This window comes from Physeter macrocephalus, chromosome 9 (assembly GCF_002837175.3).
Source record: "Physeter macrocephalus isolate SW-GA chromosome 9, ASM283717v5, whole genome shotgun sequence".
Classification (NCBI taxonomy): Eukaryota; Metazoa; Chordata; class Mammalia; order Artiodactyla; family Physeteridae; genus Physeter; species Physeter macrocephalus.
Genome location: NC_041222.1, coordinates 65,974,875 through 65,987,029, shown reverse-complemented (window position 1 = coordinate 65,987,029; position 12,155 = coordinate 65,974,875). Strand labels below are relative to the sequence as shown.

Genomic DNA, 12,155 nt, shown 5'->3' with positions numbered 1-12,155 from the left:
CATTTTTTCACACCATACACAAAAATAAACTCAAAATGGATTAAAGACCTAAATGGAAGACCACAAACCATAAAATTCCTAGAAGAAAACATAGGCAGAACACTTTTTTACATAAATCATAGCAATATTTTTTTGTATCTGTCTCCTAAAGCAAAGGAAATAAAAGCAAAAATAAACAAATAGGACCCAATTAAACTTAAAAGCTTTTGCACAGCAATGGAAACCATTGACAAAATGAAAAAACCTATTGAATTGGAGAAAATATTTGCAAATGATATGATCTATAATGGGTTAATATCCAATATATATATAAACAGGTCATACAACTCAACATCAAAGAAACAACCTGATTGAAATATAGGCAGAAGACCTAAAAGGACATTTTCCTAAAGAGGTCATGCATATGGCCAACAGGCATATGAAAAGATGCTCAACACTGCTAATCATGAGGGAAATGAAAATCAAAACCACAATGAGATATCACCTCACACCTGTCAGAAAGGCTATCATCAAAAGACCACAAATAACAAATATTGGACAGGAGGTGTAGGAAAGGGAACCCTTGTACTCTGTTGGTGGGAATGTAAATTGGTGAAGCCACTGTGAAAAACAGTATGGAGGTTTCTCAATAAAACGAAAAATAGAACTACCATATGACCCTGTAATTCTAGTCCTGGGTATGTATCTGAAAAAATCAAAAACACTAATTCGAAAAAATACACGCACACCAATGTTCATAGTAGCATTATTTACAATAGCCAAGATATGGAAGCAACCTAAGTGCCCATCAACAGATGAATGGATAAAGAAGATGTGGTACATATATATACAATGGAATACTACTGAGCCATAAAAAATGAAATTTTGCCATTCGTGACAACATGGACTTCAAGGATGTTATGCTAAGTGAAATAATTTAGACAAAGACAAATACTGTATGATACCACTTACACATGGAATCCAAAAGACACAACAAACTACTGAATAGCACAAAAAAGAAGCAAAATCATAGATATAGAGAATAAGCTGGTCATTACCAGGGGAGAGAGGGAATGGGGGAGGGGCAATATAGGGGTAGGGGATTAAGAAGTACAAACTATTTTGTATAAAGTGAGCTACAAGGATATACTATACAACACAGGGTATATAGACAATATTTTATAATAACTATAAATGGAGTATAACCTTTCAAAATTATGAATCACTATATTGCAGACCTGTAATTTATATAATATTGTACATCAGCTACATTTCAAAAAAGAAAACAGCAGAATTGGAATGAGGGAAGGCAGAGGTATTTGTAGAAAGGGTAGTCAGAGAGGACATTCTGAGGAGGTGACACTTAGCTGGAGTCTAAAGGATGAGCAGAAGCCAGCCATGGAGATGTGAGATAACAGAGCTCCAGGCTTATGGAATAGCGAGTGTTCAGCCATGAGAGGAGCCCAGCCTGGAGCCTAAGAGGTGTGAGGGAGAGTGGCCCAAGATGGACACAGCCAGCTGGACATGTGCCACATCATATCATAGAAGGCCTTGCAGGCCAGCTTGTTTATTCTCAGTGCAGTGGAAAGTTACAGAAACAGAAGATGGGCATGACCTGATTTACATTTTTATAAGCCCACCCTGGTTGCTGTGGGAAGAATGGACATGTGGGGCAAGAAGTGAGACTGGGAGGCCAGTTAGGAGAGGATATTGTAATACTCTCCAGGTAAGAGGTGATAGTGGTTTGCACTGTGGTAGTGGAATCTGAGAAGGAAAGAAGTGGACAATTTCAGACTATAGTTTGGAAACAGAACCAAGAAGAATATGAACTACTGTATATCCTTAGCCTATAGAATCAGGACCTTAGGTATAAATGGCTATCTATGTAAGTGTTCTTCTGTAGAAAGGAAAAGTGGTTCTTTACTGTCACACATGCAATAATAGGTGAATAAACTTAAGTGAAACAGATGAAAAGAATGCAAGCTATACCACCTCAGAGCTCTGTGCAAAGTACTTTACTCCCTCTCAGTTCTCCCATCTCTAAGTGGGGCTGATAGCACTAATCTCTTAGCATGAGGATTTTATACAATCATGCGTGTAAAGAATATACACTATTTGACACAGATTATGCGTTCAACAATGTTACTTCTTGTTACTGGATATTGTGTTCTTATAGCTGTTTATATTATTGTATTTTAATTTCATTTGAAGGGAGAAAAGGAGTAGTACTACATTTGCCTAGTATTTACTTAAGGTAAACTAGATTAAAACCTGTGCCTTTTATATATAATATTAAAGAAAATTGAGTACTGCAATTGAAAAGCAAACAAGCTACAGTTGAACATAAATATTCTTCATATTCTCTATACAAGTAATCTAAAAGGAAGAAAAAGAATTGGATGTGTTTAAAATGAGAAATAATAATTTTTCTTTTCTCACAAAAATAATTTCCTGAGGGTCTCTCTTCTTGCTAATTAGAGGCGGTGATGATTTTTACCTTGAATTAACCCTGTTCAAGGGACATTTTGGTATTTTGGAAACACATGGACTTTGAAGGCAGACAAATGTTTGTTATAAGCCCAAATTTTTCCCTTACTAGGTGTGTGACCTTCAACACTCCCCTTAGCATCTCTGAACATCAGGCTTATATTTTATGTAAAGGAAAGAGTAATGCACACTTGTGTTGGGTACTAAATACTGTGGTGTTTATGTTGCAAGCTCACCCATTTATTTACACTACTCTCAGATATACAAAGGATACATAGCCTCTTCATAGTCTATACTTGGTCTGAACTTTCTCTGGAAACCTTACTTCTTACCTCACTGAGGAGGGGAAAAAAAGAAATATTAGAACAATATGATAAATTTGATCCCACCCCAAAATTTGAACATTTTCTTAAGGTAACTAAATTTCCTTTGGAGGAATCATTTTTTCATATTTCCCCCTTTCCCTGCTTCTATGTAAAATGGGACCTAAGAATGGGGAGGTGGGGGTCCTATGTTAATTCATGAACCACCCCCATGGTTGAAGGGGGCCCATGGGTGCATAGCACGTTGAGGAAAGTTTTCCACTTATAACAGCACCTAACTAGGAGATATAAAACTGTTATATTTTCCACCCTAGCTAGCTCAACCTCCTGAAACTGATAAGAAACCATGAACACTGAGCAACTCTGGGATGCTAGACCTCTCTTGGGCCTAATTAAAATATCTTCCTAATCACTGAAAAAGCAAGCTTGTTTTAACTAACTATGGACTCAATCCATCTTACCAAGTATGTTAAAAATGAACTCTCTTTCTAGTATTTAAAACCCCTGCATTTTCCTCCTCAGTGAACTCTGCAGTGAATTTCTTCACTGATGTGTGTTCCCTGGCATGGCAGCATTTTTTTTTTTTTTAACTTTGAGGATATCTGCTTCATTCTTTGACAATGCGTTGGTATCTTTAAGGTAAAGTTTGTACCACCCTACCTCTCTCTTGCAGTGTTTGCTGAGAAACTCTGCAAGTGGAACACTTTGAATCTGTTCTCTCTTTCCTTGGGGTCTAGTGGCCTTTCCTAACAATTTGGTCCCATCGAGGCCCTGGGGATTGCTGCAGACTCCTTTTCCTTTCTTGGCCTGATGGTTTGCTATCCAGATCTCAGACAAAGGACCCTTTACCTAAAGCTTTAATGATACACACTGGCAAGTTCCCCAGTCAGATCCTGAGTTCACTTGCACATCCTTGCCTAGGAGCCAGTGGGAACATATTTGTTTTTCCATGCCATGTGGGAACTGGCACTGTCTCAGGAGTGTCTTCTATTATCCAGTCCTACAGGCTTTTCCTTAGGTACTATTATCTGCATGTGGGTAATGGTGTAGTTTTCAGAGCCGCTAAAGGATGCAAGGCAAAAGCTTCCCTCCCCTCATTATTTCCTTTAACCTAATATATCTTCCCTCCTGGGACCTGCCCAGAGAGAAGAGGCTGTGACACACATCTTCTGCTTCCTTTACTGCTCTCCCCCTCATTCTTCCCACAATCCCTACTGATTGGATCAACTTTCTTTTAGTTTGATTTCCTATCAGGTAGACATTTCTTCAAAGTCTTCCAGGCTCAAACCTTATGACTTCTCCTAAAGGATGAGTAGAATATGGAGAGATTGGCTTAATGACAATGGAATGTAAATGAACAGGAATACAGAAAATATTGAAATTATTTTACATGTGAAATATCTGGCATGTAGTAATTATTTAAATATTTAAACCTATGATTATTATACTGCCTAGAAAGATAATTTATAACATAGCCAAATATCAAATAATGGCTTCTTAGTCTCAGTTTACAATCAGGAAAGAAGTCAGTATCACCTGACTGTAAGAAAGATCCGGAAAAGCAATGCAGCAGGGCTCAGCTGGGACAGATAACCCAGGAGAAAAGATGACGTAAGAAGCTTGAGGGACAGAGATTCATTATTTTTATTTTTTATATGGATCTGGGATCCACCATGGAACGTGGGCAAATTACTGTAAGAAGCTTCTTGCTCTTCTTTATGAAACTTGTTCTTCAGATTTTAAACCTCAGTGCATTATATGACTTGTAACAAAGGCCAAATGTTACAACACATCTGGTTCTAGCCCTTAAAAGAGGGACTCTCTAATTGATAGTGCTGTACAACAACAACAACAACAAAAATACACAACGCTGCCCATGAATACCTTATCTCTGTAAGAACAACAAAGAAGCAAATATATATTTGGTACAATATTACGAATGCATGTGCTGTTATGTATCTTTTATACTATTTGAGGCAAATATAGAGCTCAGGTAGTTATTCTACAGATTCACACTGACCATAAATCCTATCCCCTTGATGCCGATCCAAACCAAACACTAGCATAATCACTCTAGGATTTGGGTGTTAGCCTTTTGCCTCCCTGACACAAGTACTATTATTTTAATTAGGTAATGTGATCATTACATTATTAATCAATTTCCATACAGCTCTTCTTTTCCAAAGCTAAAATACTTTTCATATATGAAATCCAAAGAACTAGCCCATGTTAACCGTGGTTATTTTCTTACATGTTATATACACCATCATCAGTAATTTCAGGATGCTTCCCCTAAAGGCTCCTGAACATTACTGGGTCTCACTCATAACCATATATTCATTAATTGTTTCTAGTCTCCTGGACCCAGCCTCTCTATAAAAAATTCCTCCAGACTTAGTGCTGTTCTGTCTTCCCCAGACCTCTGTGTGTATCTCTTTCTTTACCTTAGCACACACTGTTGTTTTCTGTCTACTGTTTACTCCATGAAAATGATAGTTCCTCGTTTCCCCTTTTATATGCACCTTTCAATTACAAGCTCTACCTGTCTGTTTAGGAAATGGTTTGTTATTTCCAGTCTTCCCAAGACTATACAAAAGTCAAATTATTTTTTCTCTCATCCTAAAAATCTTGGATTGCAAATAAAGCTGGGAGGGTAAAGCAAGAACAAAAATGGTAGATGGGTCACTAGGTCAAGGTCAAGAAAATGTGCCATGGAATGAGGTAGAATTATTCCATAGTATGATAAAGTTTTAAGCTGTCTAATCCAAAAGTAAAGGCACGTATTGTTAACTGGAAAATATCTCATCTACAACATGTGTTTTCTCTTGAAGAATAGTCTTTCCTCATACTTGGCCACCTGCCTGCCAAGTTTCTTAACGCTCTTAGTCTCCACCTTTGGTTTCCAGAGTTACTTTAATACCATTACCACACATACCTTCAGACCTCAGCCTGTGAAAATCCTTTGGGGTTCATCTAAAGATGAGATCATCTAGCCAAGGGAACATAGAGTGGAGAAGTGCCAGTTCTGGAACATCAAAGGCTTTGAATTATACTCCCTCCCCCTACCATCTTCCAATTTATCAAATTCCAAGAGATTGTTTTCTGTTTTATCCCAGAAAATACTGAGAGGCAGTAGATAAAGTATATAGAGTTTGGAGTTAAACAGACATGAGTTTGAATCCAGATCCCTAACCACTGAATTATTTTAAGCCTCAGTTTCCTATCTATAAAATAGAAATAATCTCTCCAAGTATTGCTGTGCCATCCATGAGGACTTGGGACATTCCATCTACAGTGTTTTTAAGACAAAATCAGGCACATGGAAGGCATATAATTAGTGGTAGTTCTTTTAACTTCCCTCAAAACCTTCTACTCCAGGGCTCTCCCATACCTTACGTCTAAAACCTACCACCAACCTTTGAAGATCCCAGGGTTTCCTAGTTTCAAGGGGGTCACAGCCATACATGCAATATATTATAAACTAATATATATTATAAAAGAGGTAACTAGTACTCTGGAAAGTCTGCAAAGCAGCCTTAATTTCTTCATATAACAAAGAAAATTCTTATTCAAAGAGCCTTAAACTGAAGGAAAAACATGTTTATTTGTCCACATTCCATGGAGGTGTCCTGAGAACACAGCTCATGATAACTGTAGTTATTTTCTTATATGTTACACAAAGTGTGTCATCAGCACTTTCAAGAGGTGCCTGTTAAAGAACCCTGAACATTACTGGAGTTTCACTCATCACTAGGTATTCCTCAACTGTTGTTTCTAGTCTCCTGGCTCCAGATTCTCTCAAAGAAGAATGATATATAAAAAGGTTATAGAGCATAGCTGGAGAAATATTCCTACAAACAAAGGTAGCCTAAATTTCTGAGAAATTATCAATTGTATCAAAATCATTATTATCAATGATATCAATTATATACAGACACCCATTGCTAATTTTCAACAATACTGCTACCATCAGGGACTGGGACCCCAAGAAGCTCAATATTCCAAGTTTTTCTTACCTCTTCTATAAAAGCAGAGTTTGGGTTAAGCAATCTAAAGTCCTAAGAGATCTCTTCCAACATCCACTGCTATTGAGATACTACTTCAATGATCAGCAAGAGTGTGGGAATTTACTAAGAACACAGGTAAGACAAAGCGTTAAAGACTTTTTCTGAGATATCTCCGTGCACGGAACTCTGTTTGTGTGAGCACAAGACTTCTCTCTCTCTGCGTGTATTCCACACTCAGAACTCAGGTATCTGCTCCCCAGCTGGCAGTTCCCTCTCTCTGGAAAGAAGGATAAAAGTCAGAAAACTGAAGATCCTTAGAGAAATGAGATTGCCTAGAAGTGGGATGGAAGCAGAGGAGAAGCTGGAGTCAGACTATCCAGGAGAAGCCTCTCATTCCTGGAGCTTTGAAGGAAAGGGAACTTGGTGACCTAGTTGCCAGGACAACCGGCTCTTGAGGCAAGGGGGGTCGGGGCAAGGAAATAGGGGACCTGCGGCTGCTCCTGCTCCTGCCCCTGTCCCTGGCAGCCTTCCACGGGGTCAAAGGCTGTTTGGAATGTGACCAAGTTCATCGAGGATATTAAGTCCTTGCTGGTAAAGCTGGTACCCTCAGAAGTCCCTGGCCAAACTCATCTGCTTGAACGGCAGATTAAGGAGATGATCTGTTTAAGCTTCAAGGTCTCCCACAGGGACAAGATGCTTTGGGTGTTGGGTGAGGCAAGCCCGAGTCCCTGAGAGTTTTGGGGGTTAAAGGGAGAAGGGAGGTAGGGAAGAGAGCACCTGGGCCCACAAAATTTCTTCCATAAATGTAATTATTCTCCCCCATGTTCCGTCACCCCTTCTCTCTAGCTGTTCAAAAGGTTGTCAATTTGAGAACATGGCTGAAGAATGAACTTTATAAACTGAGCAATGAAACATGGAAAGGTGAGGTACTGCCTCAGTGTTAAGAGACTGTATTGCCCAAGCAAGTATGAGAAAAATTCACTGGGGAAAACAAGGCAAAACAATTAGGATTAAATTATGAAGGGAAAGGCCACCCCTATTTTCTGATGTCCCTTCCACCTCTCTTTAGGTGCCCTTATCCTTCAAGTCAAGCTTCTCGATATCCGCCAAAACCTGGAATCCAAACTGAAAGAACTATTAAAGAACTTCTCTGAAGTTGGTAATATAAGATGTCTATCTAACAACACTGAAATTATGTGAAAGGAATAGGAAATGAGGGGTGAGAGGAGGAATGTGATTTCACATTAGAATAATTTAGAATGGGTGGAGGGGTGGCTGGAACTTAATGGGTAACCAAATAAAGATGACTTGGGTATAAATATGGCAAACACTAAGTTGATTCTAAGCTCATTAGACCTTTCTGATTCTCTTTTAGCTTGTTCTGAAGATTGTGGTACGTACAGTATATGTGATGCCTTGAGGTTTCAGCCATATTTTCCCATCTCCTGTGCTCTATATGACCCTACCTCTTCTACTTGTCACATTGAGAACGCAATTCCTAGAGCTATTGGCTACAAGGGGGAATGTCAACGATCTCTGACAACAAAATCTAGTTTATAAAATCTCAGACACCCCAGAGATTTTAGAGGTGCTAAGAGGCCTTCTATAGTATAGTTTATAAGCCAAAGCACCAATATAAGCCGAGCCATCATTTTCCTACTTCTTCCCAGAGATCTGACTTAAATTATTTAAGGTTTTGACCCATCAATAAAATTGATTGCTAGGGGAAGAAGAAAGTCACAGCAATGTAACCAATGGAAATGCCTAAGATCTAATCCATACTTGGTGTCTGAGCTAAGGAAACGCCATGCCATGGCCCCCTTCCAACTATCTTTCTTCTCTCTATCAGTCATGACTGAAGGTCCTATCCTGGATTGTTGGACCTGTCTTCGCATCACCACTCGGTGCTTCAAAGGAGAATATTGTGCAGGTAACAAAGATTGCAGTGTGGCATTTTGAAAGGCCAGGGATCAAGGAGTTCCTCATTGATTTACTCCACAAATATTTGTTGATCACCTTCTCTGAAGGTCATGCTAATGCCACAAATAAGAGCTAAGATGCTGGACAAAATTTGTACCAGTATGACTTACCAGGCACTGGATAACTGAAGAGCTTAGAAATGAAAAAGCTGTGCTAAAGGTGGAGAAATTAGGCTAGGGGGAGTAAGAGAAAAAGTTTTGTAGAGCCTAGGCGTCTAAGTAATTAATAAAGATCAGAATAACCAGGGAACAGTGATGTAAGTGGTGAACAGGGCAATTTTTAAGGTTAAAAAGAGTCTTCTTATGGTAAAGTGCTCAAGTTACTAATTTCCTTCTCCAAAATTCACTTTCTTTTTTGCCCTTTCTTCTTTCAGAAGATGATCCAAAGAAGGCTGAGAATGAAGAGATTGCACTATTTCTGATATTACTAGCCGAAGGTGTAATATTGGGAGGTGCTTTGTTACCGTGAGTTTTCCTCCCTCCAAACAAACACTGGGTCAAGCATTTCTTTGGCAAAGAGACTGCCCAATCTTCCCCTTCCTTCCAATGGAAATAAGGGGAAAGAAGTCATTTCAAAATCTGGGATCTCATACTAACAGGAATGAGACAGATAAAGTTTGATGGGATAAAAGTTGGAACATAGGAAATGGAGGAGGTACAATGAAGTATGAGAAAAACTTTTGTAGAGGAATTCAAAAAGGGAAGAAAAAACAATGGTTACAATTTTTTTAAGAGTTGGGCTACTAATACTGAAGTTGGGATTATCTTATTTCTCTACTCTAGATTCCATTTTTGCATCTCTCATCGGAGGAGAATGAAGGCAATACGAAGGTCATTAAAGAAATACTTGGAGAAGAAACTTGAAGAATTAATGGGGATAATGGATGAGAAGGAGAAAGATTTTGGAGGCAGAAAATAAATAGAGAGACACAGCCAGAAGGTCTTTCATAATTCTCTTACGTGTTGACTCAGAGTAGAAAACCAGGAATTAAGCTCTTTTTAAGTCACAAAGTCAGAGTATTCTAAAACTGAACTTAAGAGTTTCTCTAGTAAAGACCCTTTCTGATAACCTGAGGCAATGGAAGCAAATGATTTACTGGAAGTTGTACAGAAAGTAATGCTGGTATGCTACAATGCACATAAAAGATGATATGCTGCATGATAGTAAAGAATGCATGGTTGTCTAAGATTCTACAGAAAAGTAATAAAGACTCAGCTTTATTTCTCATCCTATCAGTCTAAGTATCCTATCAGCTTGGAAAAAAGTTTTAGTTTTATTTTTATTCAAGAAGTTTACTCCAGGGCTTCCCTGGTGGCACAGTGGTTGAGAGTCCGCCTGCCGATGCAGGGGACACGGGTTCGTGCCCCGGTCTGGGAGGATCCCACATGCCGCGGAGCGGCTGGGCCCGTGAGCCATGGCCGCTGAGCCTGCGCATCCGGAGCCTGCGCTCCGCAGCGGGAGAGGCCACAACAGTGAGAGGCCCGCATAACAAAAAAAAAAAAAAAAAAAAAAAAAAAAAAAGAAGTTTACTCCAAAATCATTCCATTGATTGGTCAACTTATTAAGAAATCAAACATATTTTTTCAAAAGTAGTGATCAATAAAATGACATTTTGAAGTGTATACTAAATACAATATTTCCACATCTTAATGTGTATAACTATTACCAACAAAATTTAAAGTATGGTTTTGGTTCTTCTGCTTAAAAAAAAAAGGCAAAATAAGAGAAGTGGAATCAATTTCTTAATAGTGTAGACTACATTTAGGATAATGATGAAATAGATGGAAAATTTATACTTGCAGAACACTATCATTTTCCTAAACCTGTCTTTTTCTATGATGTAAGTCAATGTTCAACTTATTATAAATAAGAATAAAGTTCCTTGTAAACACCCTAAAAAAAAAGAATTCATGGTTGGTAACTCTCATTAATGTCTTTAATCAGGAAAACTTTTAAATTTCTAAGTTTGCTTTTATTTCCACCTTTCCATATTTATCTATGTTCCCATATTTATTAGGTTCAATGTGGAAAATTCTTTGGCAATACATAACATTTAATCTTCATCATGATATGACACACACATACACACACACACACACAAAGTCCAGAATATTAGTCCTGAGTTGAGATTTGTCCCAGTCATTTTTCCCTAAATCTATGGTCTATGACTGAATTAGATTACTGTCTTAGTCTAGTTGTTCTTATTGAACACTTTTTAAAGTGTATACTACCCTAATTAGCGCTTTACATCTACTATCTAATTGAACTCTTGCAATAATCTTTTGAGTAATACTGTTATTTACCTCCGTGTTACAGATGAGGAAACAGGAAAATATCTAACTCGAGGTCCCACAGTGACTAATCTAGGCTATGATAAACTCCCCTTGTGGCTAACCTGTGTTTACTCACACCATGTGACTGGAACTCACAGCTATAGACATGCAGGTATGAAAGATAGATTAATGGAAAGATAGTAAGTGTGGGTTTATAGTCAACATCAACTTGATTACAGACAGTGGTGGCAAAGCCTGGAATAAAACTGAGGCCTGGTTAACCCTAAAATACATGAACTTTCCACTCTATTTTGTGTCCTTTAATTCTGGAAGCTTATTTCAAAAGAAAAACACCACAGTTTAGCAGTAGGAGAATAGGTCCTGCTTCAGTAGTGGGTAGAAGTGTTTGCAAATCTTTCACCCACTGTAGATCTTTGAGTACTTGTTTGTTGTTGCTGCTATATTAATGAAATATTGAATGAATCAGAATATACTTGAGGAGGACCTGAACATTAATATCTCTCAGTTGCTAAATTTGAACTTCATGTTAAAAATAATCATGTTGTTGGCACCTATCATTTCCCAATGATTTAAGGCTCACCTTACCAAAAAATTCTTGAGACATACTAACTTCATTCATGGTTTTTATAAATTACTGTTTTTATATTGTCTTATTTTTCATTATAGATAATTATACAAATACGATAACATACTTGCTAGATTTTGTGTGTTTTTGTGTCTCTTTGTTTGCTTTAGTGCAGCCTTTTAAATTTCTTGTCATATTGGCTTATTGTCCCCTCCCCACTCCTCTTGTATTTCATTCTCATCACTCTCTTCTAGAAAACCTAGGTTGACAAGGATATGTCTTTCATTATTTTATCCAAACCTAAATGGTTATAAGTAAACAGATACACATACATACATACAAATACATTTACACATATAATTTTTTGCTATTAAAAATTATGCACACTAATGCATGTTGATTTCACACTTAAATACTTTGTGGAAATTAAGCTAACTGGTATCAACATCTATTCACTCTTTTTGGCGGTTGCACACAATAGCATCGTACCATAATTATTCTAACATTCCTCTATTTTGGG

At 37.9% G+C, this 12,155-nt stretch overlaps 1 protein-coding gene across 1 annotated transcript; it reads left to right on the top strand.

The window, feature by feature from the left end:
- The first annotated feature begins 5,459 nt into the window (after positions 1–5,459).
- Positions 5,460–9,694, top strand: IZUMO3 (IZUMO family member 3). Its single transcript, XM_055086924.1, is given in 9 exon segments — positions 5,460–5,510; positions 7,258–7,355; positions 7,357–7,505; positions 7,643–7,717; positions 7,866–7,955; positions 8,172–8,189; positions 8,646–8,726; positions 9,150–9,240; positions 9,559–9,694. Coding segments are annotated over 9 exon segments (789 nt in total).
- The last annotated feature ends 2,461 nt before the right edge of the window (positions 9,695–12,155 follow it).